Source organism: Topomyia yanbarensis, unplaced genomic scaffold, assembly GCF_030247195.1.
Source record: "Topomyia yanbarensis strain Yona2022 unplaced genomic scaffold, ASM3024719v1 HiC_scaffold_42, whole genome shotgun sequence".
Classification (NCBI taxonomy): Eukaryota; Metazoa; Arthropoda; class Insecta; order Diptera; family Culicidae; genus Topomyia; species Topomyia yanbarensis.
In genome coordinates, this window is record NW_026683625.1 from 1 (window position 1) to 27,412 (window position 27,412).

Here is a 27,412-nt window from a genome sequence, read left to right on the forward strand (position 1 = left end):
ACTCTCAATCAGCCGATTACATCGATCGTGGACATACCCCTTGCGTCTAGCACCATCATTCCTGGCACTGTACCGTTAACTGGACAAATTTTGAACAAACCGCAACAGTTGACATCCGTTCAAGCTCGAAACAACGCGAAGCAAGGTTTCGAGGACATAGCGAGTCAGCATTCTGGAGTATCGAAGACGTCCACCAAGCAAAGGCAGTTGCATTTGAAATTACAAATGTTAGATGAAGAGAGGAAGTTGCAAGAACAAGAGGATGCGAAGAGGCGTGAATATATTCTTAAGCGATACAACTTACTGATGGAACTTGACAGCGAAATATCCTCGGCGATTGATGTCGAAGAAGATGAAAAGGAAACAAATAAAAGGGTAGAAAACTGGATAAATGATGAAATGAATATAAATCAATATCCCGAGTTGCAGCGTGAAGCGCACTTAGAAGTACTTCCCCCCATCGTCCCGCAAACACAAAACATCCCTTTACAGAAAACTCCATTCAGAATTGTATCCAGCGCCCAGCAACGACAACCGCAGCGACAGCAGCATCCATACCAGTCTATCCGCCGAAATCCACCGAATCAATCCGACTTTCTACCGGCAATGAGACGCATGAGAATAAATGACGATTATGCGTCGGTTCCCGTCGAAGAAGACGATATTAATAATTTAACACGAAGTCAAGTTGTGGCACGACAAGCAGTATCTCGGGAGCTTCCGACCTTCAGTGGAGCACCAGAAGAATGGCCATTGTTTCTGTCATCTTTTACTACCACCACAAACATGTGTGGATACACTCCCGAGGAAAATCTGGTGCGATTGCAGAAATGCCTAACCAGTAAAGCGCACGAAGCAGTTAAGTGTACGTTGATGCACCCGTCCAATGTTCATCGTATCATCTCGACGCTGAAAAGGCGCTTTGGAAATCCTGAGGCTATCGTACATAATTTGATGGCAAAAATTAGTTCTACACCGGCGCCAAAGGTTGATAAACTGGATAAAATTATCGAGTGTGCTCTTGCTGTACAAAATTTGTGTGCAACGATTGAAGCATGCCAGTTGGATGAATATATGTACAATTTTGCTCTGATGCGTGAACTGATTGATAAACTTCCTCCATCGATCAAGTTCGAATGGGCGAGATACAGGCGCAACATGCCATGCACAAATCTTTCTACCTTTTCGGCGTGGTTGTATGAGCTTGCAGAAACAGTGGGTCCGCTAGCTGCTTTGTCCAGTGAAATGAAAACTCATCGTCCCACGAAAAACAACTTAACATTCTTGAACGCTCATGTAGAAAACGGTGACGAGATACTTTCATCGCAACCACTAATCTCGACACTGTCAAAGCAAGCGGCTCGGTCTTGTTTGGTGTGCAAAGGCAGTTGCTCCAGCGTCGAAAAATGCACAAAATTCGCTGAATTGAGCTATAACTCCAAATGGACTACTGTCAAAGAGTTTGGCCTTTGTAGGAAATGCCTCAAGAAGCATAACGGGACATGCAGATCACAACAAACTTGCGGGAAAAACGGTTGTGAGTTCAAGCATCATCAACTCCTACACAACAGCCAACGAGATGGTTCACTTTCAGCAGAACCAACAATAACTGAAAGTGAATGTAATTCCCATTATAAGCCGACCAATAAAGTACTTTTTCGAGTTATACCTGTAATATTGTACAAGCCGGAGAAGCATTTGAAGACTTATGCCTTTCTGGATGACGGATCTTCGCATTCATTCATGGATGCGGCACTTGCAAAGGAGCTAAACATAAAAGGGGAAAAAGAACCACTGTGTCTCAAATGGACGGCAAATACAAACCGCATGGAGAACGAATCAATGAATATCTCTATGCAGATCTCCGGCGTTGAAGAGCATCATACAGTTTATAACCTTCACGGAGTTCACACCGTTTCTAGCTTAGGACTTTTTCACCAAACGGTCAACATGCAAGAATTATGCGAAAAGTATCAAGATCTACGCGGCATTCCTGCAGCCTCGTATCAGAATGTACAGCCACGCTTGCTCATAGGAGTCAATAATGCCAACCTAAGTTATCCTTTGAAAGGTAGAGAAGGACCGATGTTAGAACCCATAGCAATAAAGACACGACTCGGCTGGGTGGTTTATGGGGGGTCAGAGCGAAACGATGCGTTTTTTGGTTATCGTAGTATAAACACGTACGCTTGTAATGAAAGCTCTGATGACTCTTCAGGACGAGCCGTACGTGAATATTACGAAACCGGATACACCATTACTATCGAAGGAAGACGAAAGAGCTCAACAGATCCTTGCCACGATCTCTCAAACGAATGGTGGTCACTATGTAACCCCTCTGATTTGGAAATATGATGACTTTCGTTTGCCGAATAGTAAACCCGTTGCTTTAAAGCGTCATCACTGCCTGAAAACGAGAATGCAGAAGGAACCGGAGCTAGCAGCTGTTGTACGTGCAATAATCGATGATTACCGACGGAAAAGTTACATAAGGAAGCTAACGGAAAATGAGAAGAAGGAAATGGGGTCACAACGCCAGTGGTACATTCCAATATTCCCTGTATTCAACCCAAACAAACCAGGGAAGACGAGAATTGTATGGGACTGGGCAGCCAAAACTAACGGGGTCTCTTTAAACTCCATGCTGCTGAAAGGACCCGACCAACTAGTTCCCTTGAACGACATTCTATACAAGTTTCGAGAAAACAAGGTGGGAATTAGCGGCGACATCAAAGAGATGTTTTTACAAGTGTTAATTGCGAAAAAAGATCAGTACTGCCAGCTAATCTTGTGGAAAGAAAATGATACCGATCAATCACCCAGTACATTTGTAACCCAGGTTATGACCTTTGGTGCCTGCTGCTCGACGAATTGTGCGCAATATATAAAAAATCTCAACGCCAATAAGTATGCTGCCCATTATCTAAGAGCAGCGGAGGCTATTATAAAACGTCATTATGTGGATGACATGCTGGATAGCGTTGAAACCGAGGAAGAAGCGATTCAACTAGCGAAAGATGTACGTTTTATTCACGCTCAAGCAGGATTTGAAATTAGAAATTGGTTATCCAACTAACTCAACGTTCTCCGGGCTTTACGTCAAGAAGGGACCAACTTAAAAAGCCTTAATGTCGGTTCGGAATTGGCCACAGAGAAGGTTCTGGGGATGTGGTGGTGTACGAACTCCGACACTTTCATGTACAAACTGTCCCCAAAACACGACACTGACCTCCTCGCAGGGAAACGCATACCTACTAAGAGGGAGGTTCTGCGTACGTTAATGTCTATTTTTGACCCGCTGGGTTTGCTGTCGAATTTGCTAGTATTCCTCAAAATACTTTTCCAAGAAATTTGGCGATCCGCTATTGATTGGGACGACGAAATAGCAGCCGGTTTGTACAACAAATGGGAACAATGGCTGCGCATACTTCCCAAAGCACAAGACGTCAGTATCCCTCGTTGATACCGGTCATTGACGTCAATAGGACCAAATACACTGATACAACTACATACCTTCGTAGATGCTAGTGAGTTGGGGTATGCCGCTGTGGCGTATCTTAGGTTCCAACTAGGCAGCGCACAGTGGTCCCAAAGAGCAAAAACGCTTTTAATCCACCTAACAGTGTGATGAGACATTTCTTATAACTCTTATCACTCTCTTCGGATATTATATTGTTTGAGAATATTTAGAACTTGATGCTTCGCGATGTTTTTGATAACACATACTACCTGGGATAGTGGCAGGACTCAGAGAATCGCTCAAATCAGCATAGGACAACATCAGTGCTAGAAATCTCAAACCAAATTAATGGGAGCGCGAAAAAATGGCCCATAAAATAAACATACAAACGAATTATTGCTAATGCTCTGTTAATAAAATATCTAAATTCCTCAATAAATGCATTGTGGTGGGAAAACTGAATTTTTAAAAAGGGGTTATGTATATTGTACTGAGCCAAAAAACCGAATTTTTTTTGAATCGATTTGAAGTTTATACTTTACTCAAATTTCCAACGCAACTGAGAACTAAGAAATCAACGCATTTTCTTGAAAAAAGCGATACTAGCAGTGACACCATTCAAAGAAAATCAACAGTGAATATTTCCAGACTTGGTTTTATTTCCTATTTAAGAACTATTGTGTTTTTTACATCCTAGATTGCATGATTCAGTGATCGAAACCCAAAACTTCATGAAGTATTTGAAATTATTAAATTAAAATTTGTGTTTGCTATTGAAATTGACAAAATGATAGTATCGCTCCTTTGGCGATTGTTTACTTTTTCGGTCCCACCTATCAGCATTGAAGTATCGCCCTTACGTTTTTTTTACAATACCAATTTTACAATTGGTGGGGGTTTGGTGAAAATCGATCTTACTGTTCAAACGGCATAATTCCGAAACCGTAATTTTTGAAGTTTTAAAATTATGCAGAATTAATTTTTCAGAAAATAGTAACAGAGTTCGTGTCTTTAGCGAATTTGTTGAGACTTTATTGTAGTCATGAATATTAACCTGAGAAAATTCACCATAAATACTTCTTGGACGATATACCGTCAAAATTATTTTATCAAATGATGCGCTGTTTAACGTTTGTAAAACTCATCGAAGATACTAAAGCTCCGAAATTGGCGGTTTCAAAATGATGTTATCTTGACCTTAAATTACTGTCTTTGAACATTTGACCTATACATATAATTGGTCATACAACAAAAATCAAATTCTCATCAAAATCGATCAGGACTTGCTAGAGTCGAATGGAAATCGTCATTTCTCATAAATTTCTCTCTGGAAAGTGTTATCCTCGATATTAATCATATTACGTTTTCATCTCAACTCGACGCATTCCCAAAATAAAAACCTGTTTTAATCCACCTAGTGGTGCATTGTGCTTTTCTCATTTGTCCAAACTACGATTCCATAGCTGGTTAAGTTCAATACAATGCACTATGGGTCACAAGGGCGGTTTTTCGGTACAAAAATCAATAACTCCCAAACCGTTCATTTTGGAGAAATTATGTCTGAGAGAATATTTTTGAAAATTAAATTGGCTTTCTTTTAAAGTAAAATGTAACTAGGGCGGTCCTCTCCAACATTCTTTTCGAAAAAATATTTTTCGAACTAAATGGTGTAGCAAGGTACTTACTTCAGCAAAGTTGTAGAAAAATGTTTTTCAAGTAACATTTTCAAATGCATCAAAGTTATAGCATTATCGGTTTTCATGCTATAATTATTTTTCTTCTTTAACTTAGGGTGTTTCTGAAAAAGTCAGTTTTTTAACTATAACTTTTTAAGTAGTTAGTCTATCTTAATACCCTCTATGAAGCAATTTTAGTACTTTCCATTGTACATATTTTTGCTGAAGAATGTGAATCGATATCATTTTTCGTTATCCAGTTACGATCATTTTTAAATAAAAATGATAGTTTTCAATGACCTCTAACTCAGAAGGTTGCAAAAAGTAGCAGTTAAATTTGTACTCTTTCGAAAGTGCATCAAAAATACTATAAAGTATCTCAAAATCAACTTTTGCTTTTTTATCCTTCAGCGGAAAATGTTGACATCAACATTATGATCAAATGACATCAGCTTACGGCTGTTTTTAACCCTCTCATTCCCAACTTTTTTCTAGTGCATGTAGGGTTTCAAAAATATTTTTCCTTGAAAACGGTTGGGTCAAGAAACACGAAAAGCCTATTTCTATAAAGATAGGTGCTTCCATGGCAGTGCTAGAAGCTGGTCAATTTTTACCTTGTAATGCTCAATGCAATTCTTCTAGAATAATTACAATAGTCCAATTACGTAGAAAACGTAGCCAACGACAGTCTAAATTGATAAGTTTTATCAGTTTTCAATAATATTGCACCATAGCGAAGATATATGAAAAAATCATGTTCCGTCGTCAACTTAAACTATCCCTGGCAGCACTGCTCCATCGGAATCCAATCAGACTAATTGCAATAACTTCAGTTCTAGAGCTGATCCTTGTAACTGTTAATACTCAAATTAAAAGCAATATTCACATTAATGAGCCTTACTTGTTTTTGTGAGCAAATCTCGCCTCAATCAAAAATTATAGCTGTTCAAAAACGTTGTTGTCCACAAACAACATGGGCATGAATGGGCTAAGCGCCTAGTCATCGCCATTTAGCACCTGCTTTGCTAGATCAAAAAGTCGAGTTTTTAAATGATTTTTTGAGCTTGTCAAATATATGTACACAAATATTGAAAACGTTAGGCTCAGGCAGATATTTATTTTACTATTCTACATAACTATTTTACTATAATCGACATCATCATAATTATTATAATCACAATCATCAACATCATCAATATCGTCGTCGCTATAGTTATCTGAATCGTGTTTCTTTTCCCAAAGATTGAGTTTCCTTTTCAAGCACAATTCATGCACTCGGTTTTTTGGATATTATATAAACAGTATAAAATGTAGAGCATGTTACTTTTAAAAGCGAATGAATTAAGGATTACTGTAACGGACTTATTTTCTAGCATCACAAATTATTCCCACAAAACCAATCCCTACATGCACCAATGTGAATCCTTCTCAGGTCACAGGTCATAAAAACCAAATTTAACATACCCTTTAGTCAGGCCACTTGAAACGAGGCCACACTCATATTTTCCCACAGATCGTAAATTACTTGAACGATCGTTTTCAAATCCAACTTGCATAACCAGATGGGCGCATTCCAGTTAAACCATTCTGGGTCGCACCACTTGTTATAGCAACATTCTCACTAGGTCATTATTATGCAGAGGCGACAAATAAACAAAAGCACCGATAGCAACCAAGGTACCCATACTTATTCATCGATTTGTTTTCCCTTTTTTACGCTACCCGTACATAATTATGTACTTTGAAATTGTAACTGACTCCTCCCATTTTGATGTACATAGAATAGTTTAAGTCAGGTTAGCTAGGTTAGCTCGTAAGATTTTTAAATGGAATAAACCAGATTATGAAAAACTACCAACAAGGGAACAGCTTTGCGTTTAAATTATCAAATATCCAAAATTACCCTTCATTCTGTTCTGAGTAAGCGACGAATTTCTGTGAATGCTGGTTTGGGAGGAAGTGCATTTTTTTGGAACTGTTAACAGCTTCTCAAAATATTTCGAATTTTTATCGAGCACTTTCGTCTCAATTTGATGACTGTCTTTCCAAAATTGATCAAACCTTTAACATGTTTTAATTGCTACAGCTTTTGCATTCCGAGCGAAATTTTTTTTTTCATTTTCTCCCACATCAAATGATCTCATAATTTTCTCAAACCCAGCCTTTATTTTATTTCTATTTTCACCTTTGGTCACTTTCCAGAGATCGAATGATTTTCTTTTATCCATTTTAACGGAACTAATAATACAAAGCACTACACGCGTTCATCAAAGCAGTCGACGGCTACTGCGATTCGATACATGAATGGGATTGATACCAATTAAACTGTCACGACTCGTGGTGTTGTTGTTTATATATGACATCGAAGGACAAAAAAGCTAAAGTTGATTTCGAGATATTTGATAGTATTTTTTATGCATTTTCGAAAGAGTACAAATTTAGCTGCTACTTTTTGCAACCTTCTGAGTTAGAGGTCATTGAAAACTATCATTTTTATTTAAAAAAATGATCGTAACTCGACAACGAAAAATGATATCGATTCACATTCTTCAGCAAAAATATGCGCAATGAAAAGTACTAAAATTGCTTCATAGAAAGTATTAAGATAAACGAACTACTTAAAAAGTTATAGTTAAAAAACTGACTTTTTCAGAAACACCCTAAGTTAAAGAATAAAAATAATTATAACATGAAAACTGATAGTGCTATAACTTTGATGTATTTGAAAATGTTTCTTGAAAAACATTTTTCTACAACTTTGCTGAAGTAAGTACCTTGCTATACCATTTCGTTCGAAAAATAATTTTTCGAAAAGAATGTTCGAGAGGACCACCCTAGTTACATTTTACTTTAAAAGAAAGCCAATTTAATTTCCAAAAATATTCTCTCAGACATAATTTCTCTAAAATGAACGGTTTGGAAGATATTGATTTTTGTACCAAAAAACCGCCCCTGTGACCCATAGTGCAATGGTGGAAATGAATATTACATGTCCAGTACGATTTGCACATACGTACAATGGATCGACAGCCACGATCTAGAGATACTATGTGATACTGAAACATTGCTTGAAACCAGCGGCGGATCATGGAGAAAGATCCGGGAGGTCCGGGTCCTGCCAAAAATTTTCAACTTGTTAAGAAATTTTAAACTAGTTTTAATTTTAAAGTAGCAACCCCTCACTGCATACACCCTCCGGGTCGGTATGATTGACGACTTTTAGAGTGATTGCATAACCTTTATATATGAGAAAGGCAAAAATGTACCAAAGTCCAAAAAAATCAATTTTTGTCAAACATTATTTTTTCGAGTTTACATCAAATCTCAATGTTTCATGCATTATAAAGTCATTTGGCATCAAAAATACAAATTTGATTTTGAATTTTTTTCATTTCACTTTATATGGGAATTTGTTGTGTGATTGCACTCTTCAACTCGTAACTCCGGAACCGGAAGTCCAATCAATAAAAAATTCAATTGCAGCCGATGGGAAGGTTGTACCTTTCATTTGAGACTAACTTTGTGCAAATCGGTCCAGCCATCTCTGATTAACAGAGGTCACATTTTTTTTCCACATACACACATACACACACAGACATTTTCCGATGAACTGAGTCGATTGGCATATGACACTCGGCTCTCCGGGTCGGGATTAGATTGACGAATTTTAGAGTGAATGAGAAAGGCAAAAACATTTTTAGCAAATGTTGAAAGTTATGCATTTTTTTGGTGAGCAGTTCTATGTTTGATAGACATTAAATCAATTTTAACTTCGCTTCCTATTAAATAAAGACCCTTATCACAGTACATCTCTACAAAAGCGAGCTCATTACATTACATTACAGAACTCTGGAATTTTCTATTGGAATGTTTTCAGGTAGGAATTTGATATTGATGCTATTAGACAACTGTGAAATCAAAACCAATAGATCAGTTACGTATCAGGACCCCTTTCCGACAATTTATCAAAAGTCCTCATGATGTTTACAACACAACCTTCTCTTGGCTACGCCGTTGCTTGGAGTTATTTATTTCGCTTTTCATTTTCCGATATGTTTCAGATCGATCCGATGGTCATAAGTTAGAAAAATTGGAGTCAGAAGGTTCGCACAAATGAACATTTTTGCACTGATAAGTTATCAAGTTCCTTCCAGACAACTTGGAAGTGTTCGGTGATTATTTCTAGCGGTTGTAGATAGAAAAATGAAATACAAAATTCGTTTTATCGAAATAATGTTTGACTTAGTTCAATAGATTATTACTATATTGAACAATAAATAGGCGACAAAGAGTAATCAACAAACAACAAGTCATAACTTTTAAAGTATTCAAAATAGATATTTAAAGTCTTTAGTAAAGTTATTCGCAAAAGTAAGAGCTAGAAATTTGCTGAAGACATCATTTCGATATAATCACTTCCAAGAAAATTTGTGAAAATATCTCACTCATAGGGGGATTAATCAGCAAAAGCATAATACCAAAAGAAAGGGCATATTACCTCCATTAAATTCTTCGAAGATACTATTGACCTAAAATAAGCCGTTTTATCATTAATAATAGATTACATGTTTTGGTCATATTTCTGGCAATGGGAAATGATAAAAATCTTTCGTCCGCATTTAATGTTAAATATCTCTTTTGATAATAGTCCGATTTCAACAATATATAGCTTGTTTCGAAAGGTATTCGTTAAAGCTGTCTAAAAACATATAAATTGTTAATCTATATTGTCAATTTCGGCAGATAATTCAAAAAAACTGCAAAAAACGCCATTTTTACGCATTCAAACATTCATATCTTGGAAACTAAACATCAGAATCAAAAACAAATTAATAGCGTTCATAGTTCTTTTATTTAAAATTGGTTTGGATAAGATTGGTTCAGCCATTGCTGAGAAACACGAATGAGAATTTGTCCGTTACATACACACACACACACACACACACACACACACACACACACACACACACACAGACATTGTCCCAAATCGTCGAGCTGAGTCGATTGGTATATAAGACTCGGCCCTCCGGGCCTCGGAAAAAATCTTGAAAGTTTGAGCGAATTCTATACATTTCTTTTATAAGAAATGTAAAAAGGGGGTTTTTTAGATTGCGTCAAAACTATTGACTTTAGCAATATGGTGTCTTTGAGAAAGTTTCTTGGAGTAGAACTCCTATTCTTTTTGTCTTATCGGATTGATGATTAATCCCCCTAATAGTGAGTTAGGAAATTTATTTTCTTCAATAATTCAGATAGACAAATACTTACTTCAGCAAAGTTGTAGAGAAACTCGTTACAAATATTTTATCTGAAGACTTCAACTCTTTATCTTTTAAGCTTTTTGAGATATGGGACATTATTTATGAAAGGCCCCTTAAAACCAGTTTTTTGCTCATAACTGTTCTTCTAGATTTTTTCCTTTATACAAATGTTCTAGAACATTGTTTGGACTATGAAACTGCATTACTATACCGAAGACTGAATCTTTCTATCGCTAGTATGTGTGGAGATATTCACGTTTTTTGATGGAAAATAGCACTTTTTTCAATGCCGATAACTTTTAAACGGGCAAAAACGGGCAAACCACTTTATAAACAAATTAAAATGCAAGAAAAGAACAACAAAAGCAGGAAAAATCAGATCTCCCCAAGGCGGCTCTCTATGGAAATACTAGAGCTAAAGTTTGTCCATACTAGAGCTGTTCCGGCATCAAATACATCACTATATATTACTCTTAGTTCTGAAATGAAGTGTTAAAGTCGCAATAATTAGCCTTTCATACTTTTGTAAGCACGTCTTGAGTAAATACCCAAGCAACAAACAGTTGATATAAAGGAGCTGCATAAGCTTCTCGTTTTAAGTAATTTTGCAATGCGTTTTATGTTCTAATAGCACCTTAAGCAGTTCTATTAAAACTTGAGCAGCTTGAAAGTTCGCTAGGAACTTTATGTGAACTTTAAAGTGTTTTTTTAAAGTATTATCCGAACTTCTGTTTGCTTGGGTTAAAAGCTACAGTTGTTCAAAAAGTCAATGCATACGCCTGACACCGGAAACTGACAATTGCCTTGCGCCTACTTCATAACAATGGCGGACGTGCAACCAAACGGCGAGTAATCAATTGCATTTGATCAAGGAATGAGACAAACTTCACTTTTAGTATTTCTATAGAGGGCCGCCTTGGGGAGATCTGATTTTTCCAGCATTTGTTGTGCGCCGCAGGTTTTGCGGATCACTCCATGGCAAGAAACGCAGAGCGTACCTGACAAACTGTCTCTGAACGCCTTCGATCCTATTGATCCAAACAGCATTGTAAGGATTCCAAAAGACATTGCCAAATTCTAGCATCGAACGCGCTAATGAACAGCAAAGAGCTTTAAAACACAACGGATCACGACATTTGTTGGATATCTTAAACATGAATCCCAGTTGTCGTTTGGCGTTGTCGATTGTTGCAGAAAAGTGACGATGGTAAGTTGGCTTATAAGCCAGTCAACACGTTGTAGGTGATTTCCATAAATATTATAATAAAAAGGAATGGTCTTCCTAAAGGCGAACACGAAATTATTGCGACACATTCAACAGGGCATAACCTTTTTACCATTGGGTAAAAATCAACCAAATTTTGCATACTTTCTCATTGATGTGTATTGTTTACATGCTGTCAAACTCGAAGTCTTGTTTTTCGAGTCAACGAAAATGGAGGTGAACCAACGCGAGTCGAGAGAACAAATTCTTCCCAAACACCTGGAATTTCCTGACCTGTCGCACCGGCAGTTGGGAAAAATGTTGAACATTCACCATTCAACCGTCTCCAGAGTATTGACGCGGTTCCAGGAGCGGTTGACGTTGGACCACGGCAAAGGAGCTGGAAGAAAACCGGGACCGGAGAACAAAAAGACGGAGGGAAAGGTGAAGCGGATGATTAAAGCAAAACCCAACGTCTCAAGCCGGAATTTGGCTAAAAAGATCGGCATGTCGCAGAGCTACGTTCAGATTGCAAAGAAGAGAGCTGGACTACATACATACAAGGTACAGAACTTCCCAAACCGCGATGAGCGGCAACAATCGACGGCTAAAACTCGGGCACGGAAGCTCTATGAGACGATGCTGACAAAATATGGCTGCTGTGTGATGGACGACGAAACGTATATAAAAGCCGATTTTAAGCAAATTCCGGGGTTGGAGTTTTTCACCGGCAAGAGCAAGTTCTATGTGGACGACAAATTTAAGAAGAAGAAAATGTCGAAGTTCGCCTCCAAATATCTCATTTGGCAGGCCATCTGCTCTTGCGGACTGAGGAGTGAGCCTTTCGTGACAAAGGGCACAGTAAATGGCGAGATCTACAAATCTCAGTGCCTCGAGAAGCGCCTTTTGCTGTTCTTGCAGCAGCACGACGAAGCTCCGCTATTTTGGCCAGATTTGGCATCATGCCACTATTCTAAAAGTGTCCTGAAGTGGTATGAGGCCAATTCTGTCAATTTTGTTCCAAAGGACATGAATCCGCCAAACTGTCCGGAGCTGCGCCCGGTGGAGCAGTACTGGGCAATGATGAAGCGGGAACTTCGGAAGAGCAAGAAGACAGTCAAAGATGAGAAGGACATGTTAAGAAAATGGAAAAAAACTGAGAAACTGATACCGGATGACACTGTAAAGACTTTGATGGAGGGCATCAAGCGAAAATGCGTTCAATTTTACACCCAAGGCTCCAGCGATTAACTTTTCTTTTGATTTTTGAAGTAAATATATGTGTAAAACTACCCTAAAATTTTGGTTTGATTTTAAACATTATAAGAAAATTGGCATGCCATTTTCGGTGTCGCAATAATTTCGTGTTCGCCCTTTAGTGCGATGAAAGCTGATGACACTGCATTTGGGAATACACAAAACTATCATATTTAGCACACACCAGTCGTTAAGAGTATCCAGAACGCTTTCAGTACCAGGCAGTCGAACTGATCGTGAATTACGTAACATAGTTTAAAATCGTCAGCGAAAAACAGTGAAAATACCAGCGGTCCGAGTGTACTACCTTGAAGAACTCCAGAGCTGATCGAAAAGCAATCAAACTGAGCAGTGTCAATACAAACAGCAACTTGACGTTGAACGAGATACGATCGAAGCCGCTCACAAAACCTAATCGTGTGGCCAAGCTTTTTTCAGTCTGACAATCAGAATATCGTAATGAATCGCTTTGATATTGATGAAACTCTGACAATATATTCATTAGACTAAAAACTACTGGTCCTGGCTCAGTGTGCCCATGCGTGAAAACGGTACTGGGGCGCTTTAGAAGGTATCTTCTACGAAAGACTAAGCTGCTTCAATGAATTTTTCAACATCTCTCGTCAGACGATACCAGAAAGTTGGCAGACATCTTGGAGCAATGGAAAGTTAGAGCGATAGCTACATTTTATTATCCCGAAGGTTTCAACGAAATCTTGTTTCAGAGGAATGGTTGTGAGTCGGGATTTCATTCAGGTAATACTAAGGCGCCCATCTCCGATACATTGAGCTCGCGAGTAGAGGTATCTAGATATCTAGATATCTAGTAGATTTGAACCATGTTGTCCGAGCATGCGCCGAGTATTGTTCTGCCTGCCATCAACTATTGGATTCCCTTCAGGCCCGAGGAAGATCACCCAATGTACAGATATACTGGCAAGCAGCCTCCTCCGCTACTTGTCCCTCGTATACTACCCATGATCGCATATTTGTCCCATTTTCTATGGGATTTCCTATCTTTGTGGGACTGATATGCGATCATTGTTAGTAGAACATCTTCCTAAAAATCATCAACTGCTCCTTTGATTTTTCTTTTTATTCTAAGAAATGTTCTCTTCCACCTGAACCGTGTACCAACGATGATTTGATGCGACTTCAAGGCGACACGAAACATCTCTGTTCAATTAAACAACAAACATGGGAGCTACTCTCAAACAACACACGCGCAACTCGGTGTGCTGCCGATCCGCATCTGAGCCGTACTACGAAATCGTTTTGGACGAACCCCTGTCGGCTCGAGGAGGATAGTCTCGTTAAGAAGATGTGCTGCTACTCACAAACATAACTTTATTGTTTACATGCTATGATTGATGTGTTTCGGTGATGATAAAAATAAAAACATTTCCGTAGTTAACGTTTCAGCTTACTATATTCAGCTATCTTCAGAACTATTTTATAATAAGAGTAATCAAAAAAGTACAATTAATTTTACATTTGAATATCTTCTTAAACCTATCCACTCACATTTTAACCCGTTCACCTCATGTTCTCACTGTGGCTATCACGTTCTAACTAAATTTGAATATTTTCCCTCACGTATGTGACGTCTCTCTTTGTCGCTCTCGCTCGTAGTGTTGAGTCGGTCGCAGCTTGTTGAGAAGGCCGTTGTAGGCACAGGAGAAACCGGCAGCGTCGCGCTGTAAGTTCACTGCGCTCTTCTCTCGAATTTTTATATGTAGTGTTTCAGCTGCCAGCCTATTTGCTTCGTTGTTGATTTTCTCCAATACACGCGTCTTGGAGAAATCAAACTGATGTCCATGTTCCATCGCATGCTGAGTTAAACCCGTGATCGACGTGCTTGTGCGTATGGAATTTTTATGTTGCGTTATGCGTTTGTCCAGTGTTTGTGATGTTTGTCCAATGTACGCTCTATTGTCACAGCCGCCGCAAGGGATGGTATAGACAACATTTGTTTGTTGCATTTTTGGGATTTTGTCCTTCAGTCGGGTAAAAATTGTGTGTTTTATTTTGTCCATCGGCTGGTACGCTGCGATGACGTCATTTTTGCGTAGAAGCTTTCCGATCTTCTCACTCAAACAGGGGATGTACGGCATCGCTGCATATTTTGTTGTTCGTTCGTCTGTTCTCCTGGTTCGCATGGTGTTGTAAAGTATTTCTACTCGATCTTTAAGCACACGCTTAATGTAATGATCCGGGTAGTTGTTGCAGCGTAACATGTCCGATGCCGCTTTTATGGTTTCTTCCCGTTTTTCTACATCTGTGAGTTTAAGCGCTCTGTCAAATAGTGCGATGACAGTGTTTTTCTTGTGACTATGCGGACTCTCTGATGTGTAGTCAAGGTATCGACCCGTTTTTTGCTTAGGGTACCACGTCTTGCTTATTTTTTCTCCTTCTCTAGTCAAATGAAGGTCTAGGAAGCGGATGCAATTATTTTGCTCCTTTTCTACCGTGAATTTAATGCTGTTTTGTTCCCCGTTGAACACATTCATAACCGTTTCTATTTCGTTTTCTCGTCCTACTAAAAAACAGTCATCTACATATCGGCGGTATACTGTGAGCGATATGTTTTTATGCTTTAGTTTTTCTATTGCATCTTTTTCTAGTTTTTCCATAATTATATTTGCAATAACTGGAGACAATGGGGATCCCATCGGTACACCAAATATTTGATCGTAACATTTCCCATCGTATTGGAAAAAGGAAGCTTCTAGTACCGTCTGCATGGCCTGTTTGAAACTTTGCCAGGGAATGCTCGTTTCGTGCTCTAGCTCGTTCCATCTTTCCTCCACATACTCATACACCTTGTTTACCGGAACGTTAGTGTAGAGGGATATTACATCTAGCGAATAGAGTACAAATCCCTCCGGTACCCTCACCTTGGATATCTCTTCTGCGAAGTCGAAACTGTTGCGCACATGGTACTCCGTTTTACCTACCAAATTGTTCAAAATTTCTGATAGATATTGGGCCATACGATAAGTTGCTGAGCCGATGGTGGATACAACGGGTCTGAGAGGACGGTTTTCTTTGTGGATCTTGGGAAGTCCATAGACTCGCGGTGGGTTACAGTTGTATACTTTAAGTTTGCGCTTGGTTGCTGAGTCTATGTGTTTGTCTAACCACCACTGCTCCACTATGGTGTTTAACTTTTTCAACACTTTATTCGATGGATTGTCTTTTCGTAGCTTGTAGGTCGATGTATCATTTAACATCGTGGTCATTTTTTGGTGGTACTCGTTGGCTGACAATATTACCGTTTTATTTCCCTGGTCAGCTTTTGTCACATAGAGATTTGGGTTCTCTTGCAAATATTTTTGGCTTTTTACGATGTCTTTTTGTATCCATTCGTCTTCCTTCGTTCGTGGTTGGTTTTGGTAGTTGATGTAGTTGGAAACAATTGTAGACACTTCAGCTCGAATGTCGTCGGCCTCTGGTTTGTTTTTTATAGCTGTCTCAACGTCCGCTACGAGACGAACATACGGAATGTTTTTTTTGTGTTGTATGTTGAAGTTGGGGCCCAGGAGAAGCGTTACCTTCAGAAAACGAAAAAGGCAGTTTTAATTCCAATATTGTTCAGGAAAGTATACAATGACTCAAGCAAATGGGTGTAAAAATAGTAACTATGGGTGGGTTATGTCAGAGACATAACCGGAGTGAAGTAAAATACACTTTGACCTGTTAATTCGAACACAGTAATCATTACTCGTGGGGTTTACTCTTTGGAAAAACTGGGAAAATCATGGATAACCAAAATTGCTCATTTTTGGTCGGATGTAATCGTATATGTTCGTTGATTTGATGGCACTGTGGAACAAGTGAAGTGAGGAAACTATTTCCTTTGTTTGATTTGTGTTTATTTGGCCAACTACGGAACTAACCCATAGGGCATCTGTCTTGGAATAATGTTCTCTAAATAATTTTAACAAGTCCCAATTCTACACTCAGTACGTCCAGTACACAAACGCAGAGCAGTAAATGCTGAACGTCTGAAAATTCTCCCCTTATCTTTACTTCAAACCAAGAAAAAAAAACTTAAACCAGAATCACCTTACCTGACCTGACCTGAACGGTGGTGACCTTAAAGTCAGCAACTGCAGTGAGACGAACGCAGCGAGAAAGTCGAGGAAAGTTTTCTCCCCTTGACTCCCTGATCCCCGGCGCTCTGGCAACACGATTGCAACGTTTGACCCAGAGACCCCCGGAGGTGAAAATGTGCAACGAGGTTTGTTGCCGGATCTGAGACTGGCAGTGAGGATCGTTTTTTTCACTGTGCGGTGGTAATTTGAATAAATTTCTGTTTTTTAATCGTTTCGTACTGTTAGTCCGTTCGTGGTAGTGATGGAACTTGTTTGGAAGTAGTAGCTTTTTAAGAAGCGATAAAACATTTCTCCCGGATTTAATGTCGGTTGGAAAAGTTTCGGTTTGCTTTCAGAAGGTACGATTGCACTTGTTTTGCGGTTCACCGGGAGTATGCTTTGGGAGCGCGACATTCTTTAGCAGTTCGAGCTTACCCCAAAAGTCAACGTGAGATGCTGAAAGTTAATTGGTGACGAGATCGATTCGATAAGAACATGAGATTTATAAATTAGTTCGTTCTGTCCAAACTTAGATTGAACTGATGTAGATTTTTATTTTTAATTGGGATTTATAGAACAATGTGCGCTGACGAACTTTTCGTGAACTTGAGTATTATTTTCCTATGTAATATTCAGAGTTACCAGATATCCCAATTTTCCATCAATAACATTCGCCATACCTCTTCCAATTGCAGAAACCGACATGCGACTCAGGCCGAAACTCGTAGCCGCTTTAAATCATATCCGCATCGGCGTTTGCCAGCATCGGATGCCAACGGCTGTGTATACGTTTGGATGAAGCACCGGTTGAGCAGTTTCGAGGTAAATGAACGAAAAAATCCAACGTGGGGAATGGGCACTTGCAAACTATACTGTTGTCAGAATTGGAAACTGCGAATACAACTCCCGTTCTGTTGGGTACATCGGTAATGAGGCTGGCGAGAAAGGGTGTATACCTACCAACATACCAGCGGAGTGAGCCCATCCGGTGCGGTACAGTTACTAAAGTACACAGAAAACCAGGATCCCAAGCGGAATTTTTCCGGTTCAGCTATGATCAAAGAGGCACCGGTTTGCAGGTGATGATTTTTCCCTCCCGTCAGCACTACGCCTTGATGCTTCCAACCGAACACGGATGCTCGGCGGCGGAGGGTGGCATTGAGCGAACCAGGCGAACCAAAATGCGGCGATGGTGATGACTCTGATGGGGTTTAGTAGCTAAACGTCTGAAAAGTTGGTGCTATTTGGCGATGAACCGAGAAACAAAAAGCGGCAGAACGCTGAAACATCATTGGCCCAGTTCGCTGCCGCGGCATTGATCGGCGAAGGGAGTAGTGGGGTGAGGGTTTTGGCACACGAATGAAATCACCATAAAATGGGCAACTTTCCAGAGTGCAGTGGGTTCATTAAAGGGGAACAGAGCAGCGATGGTTTAGAATTTTGCTCGTTGTATCCGGCCCGTTTCTGCATCAACTCGTTAATATGGTTGGTTGGATGGATACCGGAAGCAAGGCCGCAGGGACAGAACGATGGTTGATTGTGAACCGCTGTGTACCTTCCAATTTATGTCTGGTTCAGTGGGACACCAAAAAGTGTTTTAGAAGTCATCACCTAAATACAAAAAAGCAAACCTAAAGCGAACATTTAATTTCCTCGGTGCTAGTTTCGAAGTCCAAGATTTAATAAGCATCCCGACCACCTACATCCCTGGACCTTTCTGCCTCTGCTGAAGCAGGTTCATAAAAAGCACATTTGATCAGCACACCTAACTAACTTTATGTAGTACGTATCGAAAAGGGCAGGTCATCCAAGTTGGCTTTCCCAAGAGTGTCAGAGTTAATAATATGTCAGCCGAAACAGTTCCTAATTGTTAAATGTCAGTCAAATTTTCTGAGAATGAAAACTATTAAGAGTAATTGCATTCCGGTTCATTACACCAACTTTGTACTGATTCGTTCCAGCACTCACTCGCGTAACGTAGTGTGTCGTAACGGTATGACTATGGGTTTTTACTCTTGCAGTAATTTAATATAATTTCCCTTTCCCCCAGCATACACTGAAAGGTGGTTTCATTCAACGGTGCTTCCATTTTCATACTTGCCTTTAGATCGATATTCGGTTAGTAAAAACTACCAACAACACCTTCCAATAAAATTCGTTCGGGTAACGTAACGCATTAGATAATAAATGGAAGTGAACGGAACAAAACCATTTTTCGTTCATTAGGAAAATCGACAACAACGTAGCAAGCAAAAAAGCTTTCGATTTGTTTCGGGATCGAATGGGTCCTTTTCGGCATTTTTGGCCTTCTCAGATACACTATCGGTAGGTAGTTAATAATTCAACCGGAAAATGGGTTTTGCATTACAAATAGCTTCTCGATCGATCGTCGTTATTATTTCTATACACTGCTAACAGTTTTGGCGAGCGTGTGTATGTATGTGTTTCTATATGTGTCAGGTTTACCCAGTACAAATCGGATCATAGTATTTAGCACATTTGAGATACATGATGCATATACATTTTGCGTGTGATGTCAACATTTACCAGATACCTATTTTCATTTCCAGGTATTTCTGGAACGATACTTTAGTGTAGTATAATTGAAAACCAATCAGAGTAAAGAGCCTGTTTTGGTTCTACTATGAAGGGTGCTGAACTATTTAATTAATTATTCGGCTTTCAAACGCTGGATTGCGTATGAATTGGCATCAACGTCATTGCTTCGTCCTAGAGAACCAATATAATATTTAAAATGGTCTCATAACGGTGAAATGCTCATCCTTGAATGCAAATAAAACACGAATCGAGTGGCACAATTATCGCCCTACCATTTGACTTAATAAGTTGAACAAAGATGACAGGCACTGCTCTCACCAACGGCTCCAAATAGTGATAATAGAAACAGAGCGAAAATAGACTCTTTATACTACATTCGGAAAGCGCAGCCGGAATGGAATTAATGGGACTTAATGGATTATTCACTCTCGAAGCCAGAGTTTCACCGTTTTATAATAACAGATTAGTTGAAAACCTAAAAGTTGTTTTCTAATGTTTGATGCTTATGATGGAGATGCGCAGTTCTTTTTGGATGAGTTAAGAACCAAACGTCTTCATTGAGATAACTAATCGAATGAAATGATTCCCATATACAGTAATGTTTCGATTATATCACGGTCGGTCTGTATTTTAGCGTGATATATTTGAAACGCGATATATTCAAAACAAAACAAAATATTACATTCAAGCATTAATCCATGTATTTCTATAAACAAAAAGTTAAAGTTAGTCAAAAAGAATAAACTATAGTAGGGTAATGAGCCTATTTTTGCCATGTATCTATTTTCATACTACCCATTTCAAGCCGTTGGTTAGAACAGCGTTCGCCATCTTTGTTCAACGCATTGGATCAAATGGTATGGCATCAGCGGATAATGTTTCTCCACATAGCTTCCCTTTACGTATCTCGCACCGTTTCTTAAAATTGTTGAACCACCAAAATCTAAACTTCAAGGAATTTGGCACGTTAAGATGTAGTCGAAGGGACTACGATTCAGTTCTCGTTGTTTCAACATCCATATAAATAGTCCCATATTCAATCCTTCCAAAAGAAAAGGTTTCACATCCATTCAAGAGAAAATGCCATATCTCGGCATACCTACCATATCTTTCCTATTTTGTTTTTCTCATCATTGTGTTAGATTTTCCTGCGGATAACTAACAATTGAGCGAATAAAAATGAAGTCGTTTTTTTACCCGCTACACCAGACGCCTTCTTAAGGAAACGGCAATAAAGTTACGAAGAATTTAAAACAAAAACTACTACTGAACTACTGTTTCTACTACTTAGACCTCTAAAAAGATTTCAGATTCATTCCTAGAATCTATTCTTTAAGATAAAAGAATAAAAAGGTTTCGACTTTTTGACCGACCCCATCATATATAAACCCTTAACGAAATAGTTCGAAAGCCAATAATAGGCTCATTTCCCTACATGTAAATAAGCAATTGTAAGAATATCTTAAAAGTATCAGAACATAATATGTGGCTTAATTGGGTGACAACGTAGTAGGCCTTGTCTGTTTTCAAAAAGCGTGATATAATCGAGACAAAACCGTGATATAGTCGAGGTTGATATAAACGAGTATTGATATAAACGCATAGTGATATAATCGAAACATTACTGTACAACAAATTCATGGTGAAATTTATTTAGTTATTCGATCTTCGGCAGATACCGTACAGATTAAGAAACTTATTATTGGCGTGTTAGAAATTTCGAAACGCTAACTTATAACTAAATTTAGTAGCACATAAGTCGAAGAGGTAAGAATTTGCTGCAACATCTGTCTACCGGTTTATTCTGGCCATATGCTGTAGAGTGCCTATGGATCCACCGAAGCGGCCGATTGCTTATAACACGAGGTGTGATGTGATGTGATATATAGCCACCATCAGCTCAAGGTTTTTCCAGTGTATACGGGTACACTGATCGCAGCTCCGAAATAGTTTATCATTTAACCTTTATATTACTGTTGTTAATGAAGAGGGGACAAAAGGGGTTTTGGCGAACTCGTAAACAGAGACACTTACGCGCATTTCGCGCGATGGAAAGATCCTCTTCCAACAATAATATCCATCGAAAGGGTAAAAAAAATCGCTATACGTGCTTGAACCCACCTGATGGTTTGTTTGGAGAAGGGTGCGTCAAACTCCTATCGGACCTTCTAAAGTTTCCTTCAAGTGACTCAGGCTGGCTACCCACGTTCCTTCGCCTAGTCCTCAATTTGTATGATACCCTGAAGCTCCCATCCCCTATGCGATTTCCTTTGTTTTGTAATGTAAATATATCATATAATAGAATATAATGCAATTCAAAATGATGTAACGAACATATAATATAATATAGTATAATAAAATGAGTATATTGAATGTGGAAACATCATACAATTTAGAATATTTAAAAAATGCTAATAATGAATGTTTTGAGTGGAAGTCTTCCTCCCTGAAAAACGCAAATAGTGTATACGTAACAAATATACATAAAAAAATGGAGTATGTAGTGTATACAATATGTAAACCTACAAATATACTGATCATGGTACGAAAATGAAGTGCATTAACATACAGTATGAGATTAATAGATGTAACACATACAATAAGCGAACGTTGCTACTGGCCGGACCAAAGGGGTCGCGACTTATATTGCCTGTAGTCCCTGGTTAAGCCACGTGGACCGTTTGGGGTGTACTCCGAAGGTCTCTTTTCTTGGCTAGCTCGAGCTTGAGGCACGGAGGCTTCAGGGTCGGCTCAATGTCACTCTATCCCAATCAGAAAACAAACACGGTCTTTTCACTTTTTTTTAAAATTATTTATTGTAACTTACAATTTTGGTATGTGAGTGTAGGTGTGTATACGGCCGGCCGGCGAACGCTGGGGCGAAGCGGGAAACGGTCGGCTGCTGTTGCGATGGCTACGACGACGGGATATTGCTGCGATTGTCTGCTGTTGGTGTGGCGATGGTACACGTGGGCTGTTGGGTGGCGGGGTCCGATGCGACCAGCGATACCACTTTCTGGCGGGCGTGTCGATAGGCGATCACTGCGGTTGATCTTCGGCGACAGGCCGGCGATTCAAGGGCACTCTGGCACCTCGTGGCTGGACTCAGCTACCTGCTGATGACTCGGAGGTCTCGATGGAACCTCGTGGCTGGTTCAGTGTGATCATGGGCGCTTTTGACGGGCTTTTAGCGAAGATGGTGCCACTATCAATGACGGGCCGTTCAAGGGACACCACGCCTCGGACAATACGCCACTCCGATGGCTTTAGGATCTAATTTTATGGGTCCTGCAAGCGGATAATATTGACGAGGGAGGGAAATCTTATAGGTTTGCTCTTATTTTTATTTCATACCTGATTCCTTCTCGGGATTTATTTAATTCACTTTCTATCACTCCTCTATTTGCTCCACTATAACTTTACGATATAAAAATATTTCCAACTGTCTATCTTCTTACTCTTTTTACTTTGTTGTCTGCCTTTCTTGAGTCTTTAGCAAAAGTGATTCTGGTCTGTCTGTTGGTGACGGTACAACAAATAAACAAATAAACAAAAGTGATTCGCATTCTTTCTATCCTAACCCAGTAGCTTCCCTCTCACTAGCAATTTTCCTCTCCGTTTGGTTTTACTTCATGCTTTCCCGTAGTTTCCCAGTCCCGAGCGTTTCCTGTTTTCCTAACGTGTGTGTAATTTAATGTTTTGTGTTCATGTGTTACGTATTAAAGCTTAAGTATTTATTTAGACCGTTTGAAAATAATTTACGTGTGCTTTATTTTAATTTTCCTCCTAATCATATTAAACATTACATGAAATATTTAGATACAAAAATAGGCGTTATATATTTATTATCCAAGACACATATCTAATACTTTAGATACTATACTTCCTAACTGTTATACGCAGTATTTTTTTTCAATTCGTTTATTTGATAAGGCAGGTTTGCGTTAGCTTAAAGGTGCCAATTTTGTTTCGTTTTACACTTTAAATTACTTCAAACTAGGGGATTACATATTCATTTTTGAAATTAAACTAAAGCTAATTTATAGCTATACATATACACAAGGGGGTAATATAATTTTCGTAAGATTAGGGGGGTCATTTAGTTTTTATGGCAATATGGTTTGACATTTTTAGCAATGAGATTATTGGAGCAAATAATGTTTAACTAAGGGGGAAAATTTTTACGACTATCTTAAAAGTAGAAATAATTAGAGGGCGTGATTAAATTTTGTAAAGATTCGGGGACATTAATTAGAGTTATTTTATGTGGTAGTAGAGTTGGGCATTTTCAACGAGATCATATAATATAATAGTTAAAACAAGAAAAGGCAAGAAGAGCTAAATTGTTCATGAAGATATTTGGGGGGGGGGGGGGAGGGGTGTTACTTCTGTGTATAAGAGTCAGGGGAAATAGGGTGGACAAAGATGGCAGGGGGAGAACACTATTTCAGTTTCAGGCTTCGGGAGATCAACGGATGGATTACAGAATCAGGGTGCCCTTCATCAGGAAGAATCATGTACTGGGACGCCGGGTGGTCGTTCTCAAGATGGCAGGGGTTTCTCCAGACGATTTCGTAGTGCGGCTCAGATGTTGATCGGCTACATTTCGAGTTGTGCGTGTGATGTTCGTGCGTTAGGTCCCGTGTTTGTTGGCTCATTCGACAGGGATGTTTTGTGTCGCCTTGGAGTCGCATTAAACCATCGTGGGTGTATGGTACAGATGGAAGAGAGCGCTTCTGAGAATGTTAAGGAAAAAGGGGCAGTTAAAGTTGGATATTGATGGTTTTTACGAAGGTATATATAGGTATATATATATATATATATATATATATATATATATATATATATATATATATATATATATATATATATATATATATATATATATATATATATATATATATATATATATATATATATATATATATATATATATATATATATATATATATATATAGGTATATAAGGGACATATGAGGACATCGCGGCCAACATATCTCGAACCGGGACGTTGGGTGGTCTTCCTCGGGCCCGGAGGGTGTCCATAAGCCGAGACCTGGCGAAACTGTACTCGGTGCACGCCCAGACTATGTGCTCTATATCGTGATAACCGTCGCCACAAGCGCAGATACCACTCTCCACGAGTCCAATACGTCGGAGATGTGCATTCAGCGTGTAATGGTTCGCCATGAGTCGGGACATCACACGAATGAAGTCACGACCCACATCCATCCCCTTGAACCAAGGTTTCGTCGATACCTTAGGGACTGTCGAATGTAGCCACCTTCCTAGCACCCCATTGCTTCACGAGTTTTGCCAGCTTTGGAGGGTTCTCTGATGAGTAATACTGAAAAATTCATGGAAGCAAATAGGTCTTTCAAAAACGTCACCTTCAATGGCACCCACCTTAGCTAAGGAGTCCGCCTTCTCATTGCCCGGAATGGAGCAATGAGAAGGGACCCACACCAAGGTAATCTGGAAAGATTTGTCAGATAAAGCACTCAGTAGCTCCCGTATTTTCCCCAAAAAAATACGAGGAATGCTTTCCATGTTTCATCGAGCGAATAGCGTCAATAGAACTCAGACTATCCGAGACGATGAAGTAATGGTCTGCGGGTAATGTGTCAATGACTCCAAGGGTATACTGAATAGCAGCTAGCTCTGCGGCGTAAACTGAAGCGGGGTCACTGAGTTTGTAGGAGGCGGTGAACTTTTGATTAAAAATACCGAAGCCAGTGGACCCTTCGATGTTTGATCCGTCAGTATAAAACATCTTAGAACAGTCGACTTCTCGGAATTTATTATAAAAAATATTTGGAACCACTTGTGGGCGTATGTGGTCCGGAATTCCAATAATCTTATCTTTCATGGATGTTTCGAAGAAAACAGTAGATTCAGAAGTATTTATGAAATGCACACGGTTGGGATTGTAAGAAGAAGGATTAATATTTTGCGCCATGTAGTCAAAGTACAGGGACATGAAACGGGTCTGAGAATTGAGCTCAACAAGCCTTTCGAAATTTTCAATCACGACCGGCTTCAAGATATCGCATCGAATGAGCAATCGATATGAGAGTTCCCAAAATCGATTTTTCAACGGGAGAACGCCCGACAGCACTTCGAGACTCATCGTATGGGTCGACTGCATGCACCCTAAGGCGATACGCAAACAACGATACTGAATTCTTTCGAGTTTGATGAAATGTATGCTCGCGGCGGAGCGAAAGCAGAAGCATCCGTATTCCATTACCGACAGTATCGTTGTTTGATACAACCTAATTAGGTTTCCTGGGTGGGCACCCCACCACGTTCCGGTTATTGTACGAAGAAAGTTGATCCTTTGTTGGCATTTCTGTTTCAGATACCGAATATGGCATCCCCAAGTACCTTTCGAGTCGAACCAGACCCCGAGATATTTTACTGTGAAGACCTGAGCTATAGTTTGACCCATTAATAGAAGCTGTAGTTGTGCTGGTTCACGCTTCCTAGAAAATACAACTAGCTCAGTTTTCTCCGTGGAGAATTCGATACCCAGCTTAATAGCCCATGCAGACAAATTGTCCAAGGTATTCTGTAATGGTCTTTGTAGATCGACAGCTTTGGGTCCCGTAACAGACACCACGCCATCGTCTGCAAGTTGCCTTAACGTGCAGGAATTGTCGAGACATTCATCAATGTCGTTGACGTAGAAATTGTATAACAGGGGGCTTAGACATGAGCCCTGGGGAAGGCCCATGTAGCTAAATCGTGATGTCGATAAGTCACCATGCGAAAAATGCATGTGCTTTTCCGACAAGTTTAGTAAAAAGTTGTTTAATGTCGCTGAAAGACCGTGCTGGTGCAGCCTCTCTGAAAGAATGTTGATCGAAACTGAATCAAAAGCCCCCTTAATATCTAGGAACACTGATGCCATCCGCTCTTTGCTAGCATAGGCCAATTGAATTTCGGTTGAGAGCAACGCAAGGCAATCGTTCGTCCCTTTGCCTTTGCGAAAGCCAAATTGTGTATCTGACAGTAAGCCATTTGCTTCGACCCAATTGTCGAGGCGGGATAGGATCATTTTCTCGAACAACTTCTGGATACAAGATAGCATTGCGATCGGTCGATACGAATTGTGGTCGGAGGCTGGTTTTCCTGGTTTTTGGATGGCGATGACCTTCACTTGCCTCCAATCGTGTGGGACAATGTTAGCCTCAAGAAATTTATTAAATAAGTTCAACAAGCGTCTCTTGGCAGAGTCTGGCAGATTCTTCAACAAGTTGAATTTGATTCTGTCTGGCCCTGGAGCTTTATTGTTACACGACAAGAGAGCAAGTGAGAACTCCACCATCGAAAAAGCTGTTTCGTTCGCGTTATCGCGACGGGACGCGGCGCGGTAGATCTTCTGTGCCGGGGCGGAATCCGGACAAACCTTCTTGGCGAAATCGAATATCCAACGGTTTGAATATTCCACGCTCTCATTAGTACTGTTTCGATTTCGCATATGTCGGGCTGTTCCCCATAAGAGTGCTCATCGATGTTTCTCTCGTTAATCCGTCGACGAACCGGCGCCAATAACCGCGTTTTTTGGCTTTCATCAAACTCTTCATTCGCTTGTCTAACGTCGCGTACTGTCGAAAACTAGCGGGTAACCAGTCGTTCCGGAAGGTCTTAAACGCGACGGCCTTCTCCGCGTACACGTCTGAGCACTCTTTATCCCACCAGGGATTAGGAGAACGTTTTTGTATGTTCGCGCCGGGTACTGGCTTAGTCTGAGCTTCATTCGCACTATCGAGAATCAAACCAGCCAAAAAGCTGTACTCTTGCTCCGGAGGAAGTTCTTGGGTAGATTCGATGTTGTCGGATATCGCGGCCGCATAGCTCTTCCAATCGATATTTCGTGTGAGGTCATACGAAAT

The 27,412-nt window shown here is 39.7% G+C and overlaps 2 protein-coding genes across 2 annotated transcripts in view; one reads left to right on the plus strand and one right to left on the minus strand.

Annotated features, from left to right (window-relative positions):
- Positions 1 to 108: 108 nt before the first annotated feature.
- On the plus strand, positions 109 to 3,076 carry LOC131695549 (uncharacterized; the record flags this gene model as incomplete). The annotated part of the gene is made up of 2 exons (XM_058984072.1): positions 109 to 2,013; positions 2,219 to 3,076. Coding segments are annotated over 2 exons (2,763 nt in total), but the record flags the coding sequence as incomplete, so codon positions are not given.
- An 11,328-nt stretch (positions 3,077 to 14,404) lies between these two features.
- LOC131695552 (uncharacterized) overlaps positions 14,405 to 27,412 on the minus strand; it is a 51,885-nt gene continuing 38,877 nt past the window's right edge. The window contains exon 2 of the mRNA XM_058984076.1: positions 14,405 to 16,412. Within this exon, the coding sequence (XP_058840059.1) occupies positions 14,451 to 16,100 (1,650 nt within the window). The 5' untranslated portion in view covers positions 16,101 to 16,412 and the 3' untranslated portion in view covers positions 14,405 to 14,450. The remainder of the gene's footprint in view (positions 16,413 to 27,412) is intronic.